We start from the raw sequence: 19343 nt of genomic DNA on the forward strand, positions 1-19343 counted from the left end.
AAATATTCACTGAACACCTACTATATACATGATATTGGTAATATTGTGGTAAAGGGAAAAAAACCCCACACTTCCTGCTCTTTTGGAGTGTATAGTCTGGTGGGATAGAGAGGTATTTGTTTAATGATCATGAAAATAAATTATAACCACAAACTGAAGAAAAAGCACAGTGGTATAACACAATTATACCAAGATTGGAGGAATCACATCACACCTGGAATATCACAGAAGACTTACGGTAGACTTCGAGGAGCTGAGGTTTAGAAAGTGAATTGGAATTAACAGAAGTTAACAAGATGTAGGAGGAAGTGATTTACTTCAAGGCTAAAGAAAACATGTCCGGAAAGGCTCTGTGGGACAAACTAACTCAAGGATACCATGGCTGGAGTACAGATGGCCAGGGTCAAAGTGGTGTGAGATGTGGCCAAAGTGAGACTTTGGCCTTTATCTGAAGAGCAATGAGAAGCCAGGGGGACGAGTTTAAGCACTAGTGACATGTTTAAGCACTAGTTTAAGCACATGTTTAAGCACTAGTGACTAGTTTAAGTGACATGTTCAAATTTGGGATAGCAAAAGTGCATTCTGGCTATACCTTGGAGAACAATCAGAAGGAAAATAAGAATAAAAGCTGGACTAGCTAGAAAGCTAATGTGGTAATCCCAAACTAAGGGCTGGACGAGAGTAGGGTAGTGAAGATGAGATCTATACACAGAAGTGGAACCCAGTGTATTTGGTAATGGGTTAAATAAGTGGGAGGATGAGAAGGAAGAAAGTGGCATCAAAGAAGATTTCTAGGTTTCTGGCTTATATGTTCAATGCATCAGGGTCCAGATAACCAGAGCATGAGTTGGGGAAGAGATGAGGCTGAGGAATTAAGATCACGAGGAAAGAGCATCACATGTCAATGAACAAAATGGAGAATTTGAAGGAGGAGAATGATGTGATCAGATCTGTGATTTAGAAAGTTCACTCTGCCACAGGAATAATACTTGTTTGGAGTTAGATAAAACTTAGGAAGAGAGGTAATAGAAGACCTCTGAATTGGGTTGGGGTAAAATGAAGAGCAACCGTTTAGTTCTATTTTGGGAGACTGGTAAATATTGGAGGATAAATCATTGAGGTGTTCTAAATAGAAGAAAGTATGGGTTTTAAGAGGAAGATGGTGAGTTTAATTTGAGATGTCCAGTTGACAGTTAGGTACATAGGACGGAAACAGGAGAATGAAGTCTGTCTTGAGAATATGGACTTATTAATCATAAACATATATGTGGCGATCGAAGCCAAAAGAGAGGGTTTACAAGTGAGAAGAGGTCTGGACTGAGGACTGGACCCCAAGGTAATTGACTTTTGAGGGATGGGCAGAGGAAGAGCTTGAAAATGAAAGGTCTGAGAATTAAGATAAAAGCAGAGAGGAGAGTATGTTAAGAAGGAAGATAGGGTCAAAAGTGGCAATTGCTGTAGGAAGTCCAAGTAAAATAAAGTTTCCACTGGATTTAGTGACCAGCTTGTCACCGATTACCTTGTTGAAATAGTTTTAGTAGCAGGCTGGGAGTGGAAATCTAGACTACAGTGGAGTGCGAAGTGAAAGCAGACCAAGTCTTTGAAAAAATTTGGCTGTGAAATGAAAGAGGGAGGTAAGGACAGTAGCTACAGAGGTATATGGAGTCGTCATCAAAAAGCATCTCAATATTCCACACTAATCATAGTGTCTGACAGTATGAATATGTAACATATGATTGCCATATTCAAAAAACTTATATTCCAAGGGGGAAATGGAATGACAATAAATTAAAATACATTGAAAAAGATACATGATTATACAACATTTTGCTTATGTAATATTTGACATTAAATTATATAAAATAAATGTTTAAAATGTTAATCTGGGGGAGGAATATTATTCTCTTTACCAAGGGCTATTAGAGAACTAAATCGCTTCATGAAAAAGATAAGCACAAAATATACAAGCACTTGAAGGACAGAAGGCAGCTCACACCAGCTATGCAGGATCAGACTTGCCAGATGTTTTAACAAACATAAAGAATGTATTAGTGATAAAGTGACTCGCCAGCTAACAAAGTAGAGAAAAGGATTCTCAAAAAGATTGGCTGTAGCAGTGAAAGCACTTTCCAGAGGAAAGGGAGCTGGAAGCACCGGGTACCTCTAGGCTCACCGTGGTTTTCAATCTTGGCTGACATCAGAATCATCTGGAAGCTCTTGAAAGTCCCAGTGCTCATACTGTGCCTCAGACCAAATACATCACAACCTTTGGGGGTGAGACTGGGCACCACGTAACTCTAATGTGCACTCCTAGTTTAGGCACTATCTCCTCTAACGTAGCCATGGATAATAGGAAGTCATGGCCCCTGCACTTATACTCTGGGCCCAACTGCTGAATCATTCATGGCTGTGAGATAAAGGTACTGGGGGGTCTCAGCCAATATTGGTGGATATTTATGTCCTCTAGCCCTCTAGTTATGATTACATGTGTATCAATACACCTTTTGATTATCACGCTGATTGACCACAGGCAAAGAAAGAATTGATCATTTTGACTTGAATATTGAAGGTCTCCATGACAGTCCTGTTTCTGGTGGGGACAAGGTTAAAAAATAGGTGAGGATTTCTCTTTCCTCCCCATCCTCACTTTATCAAGGAGATATTTACTTTTAGATGTCTTATTTCTAGGCTTTTTATGTTACAAGATCTGAAGAATGGGCAGATAAAAATGGTACTGAAGTGTGGAAAGGGGGAAAAAGAGTAATTTTCCAGTGGAGAAATCTGGCAAATGCTACCTCAGTCAGGTGATCAAGATCAACATCAACAGTAATAAGACATATTGATTGCATGGGTTCTTAATATGACGTGATAAAATGATACATTATCTCTGTGGTCTTCCCCACAAAAACCTATATGTCTATTCTAATCATGAGAAAAACATGAGGCAAACCCCAACTGAGGAACATCCTACAAAATACATGAACTTGTCAAAACTGTCAAAATCATCAAAAACAAGGAAAGCCTAAGAAACTGTCACATTCTAGAAGCCATAGCCTAAGAAGACATGATGACTTAATGTAATATCCTGGATAGGATCCTGAAACAATAAAAGGACATTAAGTAAAACTGAAGAAAAAGCATAGTCTTTAGTTAATAATAATAATCAATATTAGTGTATTAGTTGTGATAGATATATCATACCAAGATATTAACAGTAGGGGAAAGTGGGTATGGAGTGTATGGGAAATCTCTGTACTATCTTTGCAACAACTTTTCTGTAAATCTAAAACTATTTTAAAATTAAAAAATTTATTAAAAAATAGTATTGGAATGAACTCAAATTGGATAATAGACCTAAATATAAAATGCAAATTATAAAACTCCAAGATAACATAGTATAAAATCTAGATGACTTTGGGTATGGTGATGACTTTTTAGTTACGACACCAAAGCAATTGATGAAAGGAATAATTGATAAGCTGGGCTTCATTAAAGTTAAAAACTCTGCATTGTGACAGACACTGTCAAGAGAATGAGAAGGCAAGTCACAGATTGGGGGAAAATATTTGCAAGACAAAGCTAATAAAAAACTGTTACAAAGGACACTTAATAATAATTTAAAAAACAACTCGATTAAAAAATGAGAAGAGTCTTAGTTCATTCAGGCTGCTATAGCAAAATACCACACACTAGGTGGCTGATAATGACAGGAATTTATTTCTCACAGTTCTGGAGATTGGGAAGCACAAAATCACATCCCAGGCATCCCAGGTGTCTGTTGAGGGCCTGCTTCCTGGTTCATAGGTAGTGTCTTTTCACTTTGTGCTTACATGGCAAAAAGGGACAAAGGATCTCTCTGGGGTCCCTATTATAAGGGCACTAATTCCATTCATGAAGGCTCTGCCTTTATGACCTAATCACCTCCCAAAGGCCTCACCTCCTAATATCATCACCTTGGAGGTTAGGATTTCAACATAGGAATTTTGGAGAGGACACACACACATATTCATTCCATAGCAAGACCTGAACAGACATCTCACCAAAGAAGATATACAGATGGCAAATAAGCATATAAAAATGCTCAACATAGTATGTCATGAGGGAATTGTAAATGAAAACTAGAATGAGATACTACTACATACCTACTAGAATGGCCAAAATTCAGAACACTGACAACACCAAATGCTGGTGAGGATTTGGAGCAATAGGAACTCTTACTCATTGCTGCTGGGAATGCAAAATGGTACAGCCACTTTGGAAGACAATTTGGAGATTTCTTACAAAACTAAACACACTCTTCCCATATGACCCAGCAATTGCACTCTTTGATTTTCACACAAATGAATTGAAAACTTATATACTTGGATGTTTATAGCAGCTTTATTCATATTGCCAAAGCTTAAAAGCAACCAAGGTGTCCTTCAGTAGGTGAATGGATAAATAAACTTGGTACATCCAGAAAATGGAATACTACTCAGCACTAAAAAGAAATGAGCTCTCAAGCCATCAAAAGACATTGAGGAAACTTAAATGTATATTACTAAGTGAAAAAAGCCAATCTGAAAAGGTTACATACTGTATGACTCCAACTATATGATATATGATATATAGAGACAGTAAAAAGATGCCAGGGTTGCCAGGGGTTAAGGAACAGGGAGAGGTGACTAGGCAGACCATGGAGGACTTTCAGGGCAGTGAAACCACTCTAAATGATCCTATAAAGGTGGAGACATGTCATTAAACATTTGTCAAAATCTATAGAATGTACAATACCAAGAGTGAACCCTAAAGTAAACTATAGGCTTTGAGGGGTGATGATTTGTCAGTATAGCTTCATCTATTGGAACAAACGTATCACGCTGGTGGAGGGTGTTGATAATGCGGGAGGCTGTGCTTGTCTTGGGGCAGGGGGCATATGGGAAATATCAGTATTTTCCAATCAATTTTGCTTTAAACTTCTCAAAAATACAAAGTCCATTAAAAAAAATTTAGTATGTGAGAGTCTGCTGGAAAGATGAAAGGATGTCGGTTAAGAAGTAATAAAGTAATAATAATAATAATATTAAAGGCTCAGGTCATTTGGCTGTAATCAACAGTGTCAGTTTTGCTTATACCTCTTTTCCCAGTGTCTGTCATTCTGTTATAGTGTCTACAGCATATTTGACCCTTAGTAAGGATTAATTAAATGAATGAATGAATGAAAGGCCTCTGTTCCATGGAATTTTCCCTAGTTACCCTTAACATTAAATTAATATTAAATTAATCCATTTGTGTGTATTTATCAGGTACATTCCTTTATTTTATTTCATGCTGTGTTACATATTTACTTGCACTTGTCCCATATTACCCTCCACATACCCAAATGCTTATATACCCCCCCCCCACACACACCCACTCGAGATTGCAACCTCCTTGAAGACAAACTGAGCCTCATTTTTATCTTTCATCTGCCAACACTTAGCGCTTGGGCTTTGTATGTGGTGAACATTCATATGCGCTGTTGAATTGAGATTACTTTGGCATGATCCGTTTAAAAATTCTTATTTAGTGTATTCATATAACCAATACAAAATTTTTAATTATTGAATTGATATGAGACAATCTGTACGCATTAATCTGATTAATATCTAACTACATTTGGCAAGAAACTCTGTTCTGTATTTGTACATTCCACATTGCTGGAAGGAGATTCTGAAAAAGTGTTTAGTATGCTATTTGTAACATCAGGGCCATTGTTTAGCATTACGTGCTCAGAATCCCATTTGATTTCCCTGTGGAAATTCTCCTAAGCCAGCAGCAGGTTAGGTGGAAATGGTACTGGGCCAGTGGGAATCTGGTATCTGGGTCCTACTTAGGTCCTTGAATTTGGTGAAGTACATGGCCATTGCTAATTCATTTCACTATCATGGCCTGAGGGATTTCTTCTTAAAAAAATGGTCTAGATAATCTGTAAGAACCTTCTAGCTCCAATATTTTTTGTCATTTAAAGTTCTTTGATAATCAAACTGGATCCCTAAATTCCAGGCCAATTTTCCAGTTCATGCATTTTTCTCGCCACAAGATGGCAGACTTTATGCTGTTTTCTTCATTCTGTATCAGGGAAAGGAACCTTAACCCTCTTGCAGTTTTGAAAATTTAAAACTCCCAATATCTTAAAAAGTCAGATAAACGCAACATGGACTTTACACTCTGACTCTAAAAAGTGTCTTGAATGCTTTGGATTTTCATGATAAAGAAGATTTCCTCTTTTGTGGGGGGATAATGATTTAGGCTGTATTTCTATACAAACACAAAAATCTTATGATGAGATCAAAGAGACTACAAGTATTTTCACTTGTTTTTCTTTTTCCTTACATAGTCAGAGCCAGGGCTTTGGGAATCCAGAATCGATAAAAACTTTACCATGGAAGCTACTGGATAGAGTACTCAAAATATACTGTCATTCTGATATTTTTAGCCATTGTCCTTGACACTTCCCAAGTATGTATCCCAATCTTTTCTTGTGCTACTGGGTTCTCAGATTTTATCTGTGGCAGAAGTAGCAAGTCAAAAATACATCTATTTCATGCACCAAATTGGGATTTAGGAAGAACAAGATTTTCATTTCAGAAATTTGAAGTAATTTTCCTTAATTATACATAATCTATCTGCTTTAAGAAGAAGCATGATTTTGCCAACTTACCCTGGTCAGAAGTTCATTCATTTCTGTCACCAGCGTGTTCAGATTGCCTTCTGCCAACTGAATGAGCCTCTCTGGGGCCCGCTGAGGTGAGAGCAAATGCTGAAAAAGATTTCATTCCATATGTTTTTTAGTAAATGGTCTTGCAGTGATCATGGGTTGAACATTTAAAAGAACACATTTTTTCTTTATATACAAAGAACTTAGCCTTCTCACCTTCAGAGAAGAGAGAAAGAAACTATTTCAGTTGGGCACTTACAAAGCACCGTTCAGAATAATCTGGCAAATAATACAAACTGTTGCAATTTATTGAGACATTACTATGTTCCAGGTCTTTTTGTTTTGTTTTGTTTTTCATTTAGCTCTTACAACAGTTCTATGAGATAAATGTTATTTCATTTTGTATATAGAAAACTGTGGCTTAAAGAGAGTTAAAAATTTATGCAAGATTGCACAGCCAGTAAGGGGTAGAGTCATGATGAACCTTGTCTGAGTCTTTAAGGCTCCCATTCTAATCAACAGAGATACAGTTTACAGGTTTATTACCTCTTTCTTTGAGGACAGGCACCCTGCCTGGCCAGACACTAACTAACTGCATGGCGTCAATGTTGTAGGAGCTGGCCTGGCACTCACAGATGGGCCATTTTCCTCTCCTATTGAACATAATCAATCTCACCAAACACTAACAGTAGACAGGATCACTCTGTGAGAGTGATGAACGAAACAAAGCCCTTCTCTCTTTGAGCTGTGTGAAGGTAGTTTCATTCTCACAGGCCCTAAAGTTAAACTACCTCCTTCCAAGTCCCAGCTCTGTACCTAGTAGCCATGTGACCTTGTCTCTGTGCCTCAGTGTCCCTACCTGGCTATCTGAGACAAACATAGCTAATACAGTACTCCTTTCCTACTTCTTGGAGTTTCTGTAAAATCTATGTATGATAATTCACATAAGACTTTAGTCAATTGTCTAGCACAGAGATACTCAGCAATAAATGTTATTCTTGCTATCATTATGATTGGTTTCTTCTTCTCGTAAATAAAGATAATAATACTTACTTTGAAAGCTGTGGTCTAAATTAAAGAATATATTCCCTAGAAGAATGTCCGCCAGTGCCTAGTGAATAAATCTTAGATTTCTTCCTCCAGTCTTCACCAATAATTCTCTGCCTATTGAAGTTGTTTCTATCCTTCAAGTTCTAACACAAATTACACTTTCATTAATGATGTATTCCTTGGTTACTCTGGATCTTATCTATTTCTCCAATCTTTGAACTCTATTGTATGTCAAATTTCTATAAAGCACGTGGTAATTATGTATTTTTGCTAATTGTTTAATTATCGTTTAACTATTTTTAAACCACATAGACTCCAAGCTTCCTAAGGGTAGTGACTGCATTATAGGGGTCATGAAACCCCTGGGGAACCAAGTGCAATACTGGGGCATTCCAGAGTTTCTTAATAAATATCCAGTAATTGACTGATAGTGTATAAGGAGTCATTTTTCATCTTTTTTTTATTCAGGTGAAACAACTCCAATTTCCTTAACATTTCCTCTTTATCCCATTAACTACTGAAAGCTTTAACGATGTCTTAGAATAGTGTTTCTCTTACAACAAAATTAGTTCTTGTTGAAGTACTTTCAAAAGTCTCCTCATTCTCTAGTACAAAATTTTCACCTTGCGTTTTCATTTTGACAGTAAACTTAAATGTTAATGTAAGCATTTCTGGAACCCAGGCTGGGCACCTGAGAGATGCTCAGAGCCACTTGACCTTAGCACCTACATTTGCATGCCTGTTTGATCATATGGCAGATTGAGCACATAAATCATGAGAACTTGTCAAGTGATGCCAAATGTCATTTCAGGACCCCTCACAAAGAGTTTTCTAGTTCAAATGGTGGAAAGGTAGGAGAACTGAGTTACCACATGTCACATGCTGATGAAAGAACCTATGTGGAAGTAGTCAGTATGATATTCTTGTTGCAAGTAGCAATTTGCTTTCAGCAAAAATCATCTGTTATTTTATATTAATGTTTTTAATTTGAATTTTATTTTTTTTAGGCTTTTGTAAAGATGAATTTGTTTTGATTTTATAGAGCTATTAAGTATAAGGAGTTCATATCTGATTTTATGTTTGCACATATTTAAGGAACATAATAAAATTGATTTAGGCCAAACACTGGGGGTACATGAGCCTCTTTTTCCATAAGAGCAATCAGTAAATTATAGTTCTCAAGTTTGAAAAACACTGGTTTAGAAAGTCTCTGAATTTCCCTAACGGCTGCCTGCCTTGATTTGGGACAATGGGAAGAGCATTTACCAATTACAGCAATTACCCCTTTGGAAGCTTCTGTCATTTTTTCCCTGGCTCTTGCTGTTACCGCTCCAACCTACCTTGAGTTCCTGAGTCCTATTTTCAAGACCGTACAGAATTTTATAAGGAGCGGGCAGTGGGCCAGTGAGGTTGATGCCCGTGGCCATCTGCTCCAGGCGGGCCAAGTCACCGAGAAGAAGGCCGGTGCATTCATCTCCACAAACTGTGAAAGGGAAACAGCAAAGGATATTTACTTCTGCTAAGCATCCCAGGCAAATGTGCAAAGATTTCAGCTATGAAATATTTTATGGCCTAAGTATTGTTCTGTGAAAGATGATGTTTCTCATCTCAGATAATTAATGCTTTCGAATGGATGATGGTTGATAAAAGATGAAAAGAACAACAAAAGAGCAGACATGCCTGTTGCCCAGAACCTGAAATATGGACGATGATATAAACTGGGGAACGAAAGAGGAGGAGCAAATGGATTTTGAGGGTAAACGAGTGTATCGCCTAAGTACTAAAGGAGAGGTAAAACACGGACTATAACATTATAAATGCCCCAGAGAGTCGCACACGAACAATCTAGAGGAAATCTGTAATTGGCAATAAAATATGCTTTGGAATCTAAAAATGTATACATTGCCCCATTAGATTGCAATGTGGAGTGTCTATAGCAATTGGGTCTCCACATGCTTCAGGTATTACATATTCAAAAACCATATGACTCTTTAGCTTGACCTCTATTGAGAAGAATATTTTTAAAAGTCAAAAGAACTCGTCTTTTTACAATTTATTTTTTCTCATGATGAAATGTATTTATTTATTACTTACTTGTTCACTTACTTACTTATGCATTTGCCAACTCTTCCTCTTTAACTATTCAGCACATTATCACTCATGATTAGATGCAGTCCCACAAATTCCTACTTTGATGATCAACCTAATCCTGTCTTGTGGATAAATAATTGCCAAAAGCCAGGAAAACTTTATTCTTGAAGTAGCCAAGAGTGCTAGTGTTCTACCTATATTTTTTCAATGATTAGAAAGAGGGACTATTCAAATTTAGGGGTGGTGGAAGGGGGATGGATGGTAGTAGGGTGGTGGAGAGAAACAATGGTTTCTTCACCATTATCACATGAATCTCATAAATAGTACAATTTCTAAAATTAAAAGATATTGATTCTGTTGGAGGCTTTATAAAATATACCTATTCAGTTTGGATTTTTAGTTCAAAAATTTTTTTTCACTCTTTGCATCAGAGTAACGAGATGTAGCTTCTCCATGCCAAGAAGCACGTGCTACCATATTTATGATAGATATGCGTTCATGCATACAGTTATAATTTCTAGCTTACATTCTGCAGATGGAGGTATAAAAACTATACACATGTTAGAAGAGAGGAAAATATATAACATGAAAAATACTGAGACTTGGAGCAGCTTTGGATCATGCCCCAAACTGGCAAGAATTCAATTAGTTCTCTAAACAGGACTCCCTTGAGCTGCCTAATGGAGAGAAAACTATTAACTGAAGCTTGTAAACAAAGAGAAGTAGTACAGAGAGTGATTCTGTGATGGGACAGCAGTTAGAGGTGAGTTACAATATCCCTTCAGAGGGATTAAACTGCCCCAGCAGGGCTTTTAATAAATCAGCTCCTTGCAGGTGACACCTGTAAGTGTTGAGTGTCACCTGCAGGGGTGCTGTAAGCTCCTGATGCCTTGCAAGCTGAGTGAACAAAGAGGCTTTGGGAGCTGGAGGAGGAATCTGAAACTAGAGCTGGATCTCTTCCTCTTCTAGCCAGAACGAAAGAGAATTTGCTCTGCATGGAAACTAAGTAAAAGGAAGAGAATGCCGTGGCTTCAACCCCTCAGTTCAATGCAAGTGCTTGAGAAGCTTCAACAGACCTCTTGACATGAAGCAACTGTAGAAAACACAACCTGGAACACAATTAGGTACCAAATTGACTATGTCGAAATACCAAGACCCAGTCTGATTCTCACACTTGAGTGGGTTTCAGAATCATGTGAGGGCTTTCTTAAATCACAGGAGGCTGGGCCATACCCCTAGCACTTCTGATTCACGAGGTGACTGAATCACCTGGTTTCTGATTCTCTGACTGAGCATGTGCTTCTCTAACAAACTCCCAGGTGACCACTAATACTCTGGTCTGAGCACCACACTTTGAATAACTACTAGATCAACAGCAATGGCATGACCTGGGAGCTTGTTAGAAATACATACATCTAGGGCTCTATCCTAGATCTAGTGAACCAGAATCTGTATTTAAGAAAGATTCCCATGTGACCTATGCATGTTAATGTTTGAAAAGCACTACTGTAGGTCAGTGGTTCTCCATCTTGGCTGCATACAAATCATGGCGATTTACAAAATATAGGTATCTAGGTGTTTCCCCTACCCACCTCCAGAGAATCTGATTTGATGGGTCTGTGGTGAGGCCCAGGCATCAGTATATTTAAGAGATTCCAGATGATCCCATCATATAGCCAGAGTTTAGAACCACTGGGCCAGGTAACAAACTTTAGGGATGTTCTATCCTAAAGGGAGCAAGGATTTGGAAGAGGTCATTTCACTTGCTGTCTCCTCTGCCGAGAACACTTCTTTCTTCACCTTCACCCATGTGACTCCTGGAGATCTAGGTCAAGTGCTCAAGTGTTACTTCCTCAGAGGAGAAGGCCCTGATGACTCTGAAATTACTGTCCCCACCAACCACTACTGTATTCCCTTCGTCTTTTTATCTTAACACTCATGCATGTATAGGCTATCTTTTCATTTTATGTGTTTATATATTGTTTCTCTCTCCTCAGAGAGGGACCTTAATCAACTTTGGTCACAGTGCCTAAGGAAGTGTCTTGCACATAGTAAATAATCAATAAATATTTGCTTACTACTATCTTTGTGAAAGGAGAGCAAAAATTATTTTGGAGAAGATCAGGGAGTTACAAGGAGAGGACTGAGAGAAGAATAGAGAGAGGGAGAGAAAGAGATAGAGAAATAGAGATAAAAATATTGGCCAAATAGGAAATGTCTGAATGTGAGAACACTATATGTGATACGAAATGAAGAATCACACAGATATGTGAGGAACAGAATAGTATAAAAACAATGGCCAGAGAGAGAAAATTGTCTTGTGATTGGAGAGGCAGAAACTGACTGATGTCAAGGAGATGATTGCTATGATACCTGCATGAGGTAATATTGACACAGGAAAGGTATTGGAATGGAGGGGAAGAAAAGATATACAAAACGTTAATAAAAGAAAGGACACAGTTGGGTTACTGGCCAGATAAAGATGATGCTCCTTTCTGGGGAGGAGGGAGGGTTAAAAGTGTTTACCATTTCTTTGCTGCTCCTCCCATTAAGAGGTGGAGTCTATTCCCCCGCACATCCCCCTTTGAATCTGGGTTGGCTTTATGACAAACTCTGACCATTAGAATGCTTCAGAGGGACACTGAGCCTTAGCTTCAAGGAGTTTCGCAGTTTCTGCTTCCACACTTCTGGAATCCTGCTGCCTTGTGAAAAATCCCAGGCTAGCCTTCTTGAGGAAGAGAGGCAACATGTGCAACAGAAAGGCAGATCCAACCATTCTAGCTGAGGTTCTACCAGGTGAATAAGGCCATCTAGGAACCCACCCCACCGCATGATAACAAAACAACTATCCAAGGGGACCCTGTTCAAATTGCCAACCTACAGAATAGTGAGGATATATATAGTTGCTGTATATTATCAACAACTATTAAATTCTGGAGTAGTAGCAATAGATAACTGATAAACTTTCTCAAGTTTCGCATGTGTGATTTAGAATGTGAATTCAGCTTAGAGACTTCAAGTTGCAATTCATAGGTTAAAAAGTATTAACAAGAGTTCTTAATTTTATTCAAAGTTAAGAATGTGAAGATTCCTTTCCCACTGAATCCAAGTTCATCACTACTTCAAAAGTTCCATTCAAAGCATTGTGCTCTTTTTTCACTTTCAAGATCTTGAAAGATACTTGATAATATGACATCTCACTATGCTTTTTAGGGTACTGTATGCTTCAGAAATACTTTGCTAGCTCTTTCTCTAATTTATCTATAATTCATAACCTACCCATTTCTAAGAGGAATTGAGTCAGCTCATTGATAATGGTATGGCTAGAGGCTCCTTACTGATGGTTCCAGAAATTTTCAGGGAAAAGTTTTCTCAGTATTCTCAGTTTTCACTTCAGACAAGCAGAAATCAGGGTCTGGAATGCAGAACTAGATCTGATTTACTGTAACACACTACAGAGTAAACTGGTGAGCTAGAATGCCAAGAGGCATGATGGATACGGATTTTTCTGTCATTTATTCTACCCCCTGCCCATCTGTTTTGGTTCCTCATCTTCAGTTGTTGAAGTGAAAATGTACTTAATTGCTCTTTCAAGGACTCATAGTTCCATTTTATGTCTCTGTGTCCAAAGGTCTATTATTATCCCATGTCTTATGGTCTCCGTATCTGCTTTTGGGGGAACAAAGTACAAGCACATTTCCATAGATGAAAGGTAAGTTTTATAGTATGCTCCAAGTAATATACTAACATCTGTCCAAATGGGTCAGAAAGACATATGAATTCGACAGCCATGGGATTTTTTCAAAGCTTCTGTACAAGTCTAGTTCATGCAGTTATAAGATAAACACATGGGGAAATGTGCCCTTTACATAATGGTTTGCTATTTTATCCTGACACAAAATATTTAACTTACACCACAAGCTACTTTAATTTGTCCTCAAAAAGTCTGAAATGTCTGGCAACAAACACTGGAAATGGGATGCAAATTAAAACCACGTTTAATTCACTATGATAGGGAAGATCTGAAGAGTGCATAGAGACAAGGAATATTCACATTATGTAAACAATTGTTCTTTGATAAGGGTGCAGTAACTGCTCAGTGTAAATTAACACCTATCTTATAATCAAGACTCCCAAGGAACCTCTCCAAACCATTCTCCTCTTCAGCAATAGAGATAAGGCTATATAATGAGATTCTGCCTGAAATGCATGGGAGCAAAAGCAAATATTTCAAGACTATGATTATATTTTACATGACTAAATGTTTTTGAGGCTTTGCTTATAAAAGTGTCAGGATAAATTTGTGTCTAATACTAGCAAATGCAATACTACATTCAGGTTGTTATAGCTGGGCACATGTAAGGGGCGAATCATGCAGCTGATATTACAGATCTTTCCGTTAGCAATTAGTACAAAATACTGCATTTCTACCAGAGTCCCCCATGCATAATAACTACTGGCTTACTGTCACAAAAAATTCACACACTGCATCCAAACCAAAGAAGCCAAAGCTGAAACGAGTGCATTGCATATTTTTAAAAAGGCCAAACCTATTAACCAATCTTAGGTAAAGATACATAAATTGTCTGCTCTAATCAAAAAGGGATAAAATGAGTAAATATACATTTCTAACAAAAGATAAAATTTGTGTGTTAATGTGTGTGTTTTAATTTAATTCTTCTACATTAAGGCCATTGATAATTCCTTGGGTATGGATTGTATATTTCTCTTTCCTCTTTCTTCTTCAAGAAGAAAGTTTTAGATTAGCATTTATTTAAGGCTTATTAAAATGGATTCAGTTATTCCATATTATTTATAGATAAATATCTTCTAAAATAAAAATGTGGTTTCAGACCCATTAAAAAGACTTTTTTTTTTTTTGCCTGTTAGTTCTTTGAATAGAGGGAAAGACTTTCTGTAGGTTTAGGATGAGGCTGATGAATTTATTTCATATACCAAGTAGTTGTGATATATATACATATATAAATATTAAACAAAATTATGTATATAAATATATATTAAAAATAAGTTCGATATGGTTCAAGTATGGTATAGCTCTTCAAAAAACAAATGGAAGCTTTGAAAGTATTATAAATAATAATGGGACAGTAGCTTTTATCTACACAATATTCACTACATTGAAGACAATATGTTGTGTCTTGCCTTCATTATCTCATCTAATGTTTACGGCAATTCTATGAGGTAAGTACTATAAATACCCTAATTTTAAAGATGAGAAAAAGAGTTACAATCATAGTGTTTATGAATCTATAAATAATGTATTTGAAGAACTTTAAGAGAAGAGAAAAATGTAAGGTCACCATAAAAGCGGTTTTCAGTGACTTGAAAAGCCTAGAATTATAAAAAAAAACAGAATTTAGCCTGACCTAACTATCTCATCAAAAACTGAGGAGCTGCACAAAGCATCATGCTTTTGAAAAAAATGATCAAATAATAACCATGATGATAAGAACAGCTAAAATTTATTGAACATCTATTATGCTTAGACACCATCTAATGTACATAGGATTTCATTTCCACTTTACGGATAATAAAATGAGGTTTAGAAAAGTTAACTAATCGAATGTCACACAACTTTTATGTGGCCAGCCAGAATTCAAAGCTTCTATAGCCTCTTCACTATAGCATGCTTCCTTGCATTAGGAGATGGTCTGTTTCAGGGACACCACCGAATAGAAGATGATTAGACTACCTCATTTATAAGACTTCCAACTTTAAGATGATGTGATCTATTTTTCTTCAAGGTTAATAAACTTCCTGGATTCTGCAGAGTGCAAATTGCAATCAAGTAGAGTTTACTCTCAAAATAAAGCCTGACTGAAAAGAAAAGAAACAGTGATCAGCCTCTTCTATACAACAGTTCAACAGCACAACTCCTTAATCTACTAATGGAACGGCTTTCTCAATGTGATATACAAACCACTGAGACTGATGGCCAATACGAAAATTACCTGGAATCAGAGTGATAGTTGCTGTCCTACAGCATTGCTAGCCTGGACCAAGGCCGAGAACGTTGTCAACAAGAAACTCAAAGCATCTTTCACTAATAAAATAGATGTGAAAAAGGTGTAAGGAGGGTGAACAGAAGTTACTTTTATAGCTATCCTGATGCCTGGATTTGAACAACATGCCCCAGTTTAGAGTTGGAGAAAACTATAATAGACATACTGGGCTTTGAATAGGAACTAGTACTTGGGGATTAAATGGGGACAGAGAGAGGATGGTGTTTAAGAGGCTAGGATGGAGTGTGATCACATGTCCAACAGAGCCTCACTCATTAAATAGCAAATGGAGGTCAACTGATGTTTTTCATCATCTTTTATTATAGAAAGTCCCATTTTCTTTACAGTAATCAACCACACTCTGCTATTTTGTTCCTGCTCTCATATATAGGGGACAAAAACTGCCATTAGTAATCACCTTTGATTATCAGAGTACTGCAGCGTTCTAGTGATAGTATATAAGGGCCTCTGCATTACTGTGATAGATCCTTGCTGGCAACTGGTTATTAAAAACAATAATCTATATAAAATAGATAACTAACAAGGACCTACTGTGTAGCACAGGGAACTATACTCAATATTTTGTAATAACCTATAAGGGAAAAAAAAATCTGAAAAAAAATATACATATATAAAACGGAATCACTGTGCTGTATACCTGAAACTAACAAGACACTGTAAATCAACTAGGGTTCAATAAAATTAAAACAATAAAAATAAAAACAACAATCTAGACTGTGTCTCTGCAGGTCAGTATCAAGTCAGGGTAAAACTTCAAACCTGGGGTTTTATCAAGTGTCTAGAAAGTGCACATTTTACAGAGTTAGTGCGTTACCACATTTAGTTAGGTTTACCTTAGGATACAGGTAAAAAAAACACAGTTCATGATTGCTTTTGCAACATTAGCAAGCAAAGCATCTTAAATGTTATATTCTAGATAAATTGTGACTATAAATAATAAAACTGATATATACCTAATATTTCATATGCTTTGAATAAAAATAGATATAGCATCAATATGATATTTATAAAATGATATTTCAGGCACTCTTTATGGAATGACATCCTGCCAACAGCTACTAATTTTAAATTCTGTTCTTTAGGAGAATAATGTATTTTACTACACCACTCATAATCTGTTTTAAACATTGTACAAGTTGTTCAGTGTTAATTCCTAGTCTGTAGAAAATAGGACATGAAAAAAATCCAAGTTTTGTGCTTCCCAATACAAAACTTTACTATTAAATAAATAATGCTTTTCTTGCTGAGTCTCAGATTTCAGAAAGGCAGGTGGTTGTTCTCACTTTATATAATGACGTGTAAATTATGAATGAGGGTCGAAAGAAGAAGTTGGATTTGTATTAACCTAACTTACTAAGAAGTCCTGATTTGGGAAATCCAATAAAATATCTACTCAGAACTCATCAACATCTGTAAAGAAAGAATGCATTGCAGAGCTCTCTCCAATTATTCCCACAAGAAAAAAATGGAAAGGCTTTGGAGGAAATCTGAGCACCCAGTTAGTGTGTCTTCTCATCTGCACAGAGGACAGGACTCCACTTGACCATCTCTGATGAATAAGAATCTATCATAACTACCATAACGTATTTTGGGTTTTTTTGGCCACACCATGTGGCTCATGGGATCTCAGTTCCCCGACCAGGGACTGAACCTGGGCCACAGCAGTGAAAGCTCTGAATCCTAACCACTAGACCACCAGGGAACTCCTGATAACTACCATAAAGTTTTAAAACTAAGAGGAAAGAGTCTTAATGGTTAGCAGAGAAAAAAAAAATGTATGTACCTACTGACGTTATACACATTAAAATTTTTTCATTTTTTTAAGCCCATTTTATCTTTCTTCTTCATAGAGGTAAGATGGGCTCTAAGCCCAGAAGAAGTAAATGAATTAAGAACTGAAATAATTAATGTTGAGTATGTTGGGAAAACCATGTTTGCTTTTTGTGTCTTGCATTAACAGTCAGCATAGAGGTTAAGAAAGTAAGATTTTTCCAGACAGATCTCGGTTCAAATCACAACTCTGTTGAAAAGTCAGGGTGAACCTTGGAAAGGTGACTTAAATCACCTAAATTCAGTTTTTTAAATTTATTTATTTCAAATGTAAAAATTTTTGTTGGGGTATAGTTGATTTCAGTTTTGTTTTGTTTTTTTAAATCACACTGTGGACATAATAATGTATGGGGACGTGGCAAGAATGAAAAGAACAGCATATAAAGCGCTTAACATCATTTCTGACAAATGGTAGGCTCTCAACAAGGGTGAACCTTTAAAGAATTACTACTGTGATGAACCCTGTGTGGCAGAAGGGGCTGTAGGGGATGCCTGGGATTGAAAGCAGATACGTTGGTCAGGTGTGCCCAGGCACTGAGTCGGGTTGGCGGGGTTGATAACGTTGGTGGGTTGAATTTGGCTAACTATGAGAGAATCTTGTATCTAAGTATTTCCTACTAAGGGCACAGACTATTTGTGTAAATTCTTCATGATAGTAATGGAATGCCCACGTATAAAAAGCCTGTGTCCTGCAAGAAATTCACTATTTTGGATCCAATAAAACCCTAGCTTGCTCTCTGGCAATTGTCCGTGGCAGCTATTAGTTTCTTTTAGAAATGTAGGTGGTCAAGAAAAGTTCTTTCATGCTTTCTGCATTTTCTCTGTGTCCTCTACAGCACAATTTAAAATTATTTGTTAAATAAATTAAAAGCATAAACTAACTATACAGGGAGACTCTTTCCACCAATATGCAGCTCACCTGAGATACTGCAATGATCATGCCTACGTTATTTATCCTACATTATTTTTGGGTATACATATCCATGATGTAGGCCAAATTAAACTGTGTTTTCTAGAGAATGAACCAAAGAGAGAAGAATTAACTGTACAATACATGCTCCAGGCTCCAAAGAAGCTTTTCTCAGAAGACATTTCTCTTACTACATAAATATTCTCTTGCCAGAACCAGGCTATTTTCATCCACTCCCACTAACGGGCATTACAAAATTCTAGTATAGGCACACATGACAAAACAGGCCCTGCAGATCAAATGTGCTGGGTCAATCCATTCTTTGGTTTCTTGCTCTAAGTTAGCTTAAGGATATAGAAAGATAGAAGGAAAAGAAGAAGTAAAACTGTCACCATTTGCAGATGACATGATGCTATATACAGAAAACCCTAAAGGCACTGCCCCAAAACTATTTGAACTCATCATTGAATTCAGTAAAGTGGCAGGACACAAAATTAATATACAGAAATCTGTTGTATTTTTATACACTAACAACAAACTATCAGAAAGAGAAATTAAGAAAACAATCCCACTTACAATTGCATCAAAAAGAATAAAATACCTAGGTATAAATCTAACTAAGGATGTAAAAGACCTATACTTGTAAAACTGTAAGACACTGGTTAAAGAAATTGAAGACAGCACAAACAAATGGAAGGATATACCATGCTTATGGATTGGAAGAGTAAGTATTGTTTAA

General features: G+C 36.9%; 1 protein-coding gene across 1 annotated transcript in view; it reads right to left on the reverse strand.

Moving 5' to 3' along the window:
- LAMA2 (laminin subunit alpha 2) overlaps positions 1-19343 on the reverse strand; it is a 646015-nt gene that overhangs the window by 130789 nt on the left and 495883 nt on the right. The window contains exons 33-34 of the mRNA XM_007190832.3: positions 9070-9212; positions 6683-6781 (exon numbers count right to left, since the gene is read on the reverse strand). Coding sequence (XP_007190894.2) covers positions 6683-6781; positions 9070-9212 — 242 coding nt within the window. The remainder of the gene's footprint in view (positions 1-6682; positions 6782-9069; positions 9213-19343) is intronic.

Source organism: Balaenoptera acutorostrata, chromosome 14, assembly GCF_949987535.1.
Source record: "Balaenoptera acutorostrata chromosome 14, mBalAcu1.1, whole genome shotgun sequence".
NCBI classification, from domain to species: Eukaryota; Metazoa; Chordata; class Mammalia; order Artiodactyla; family Balaenopteridae; genus Balaenoptera; species Balaenoptera acutorostrata.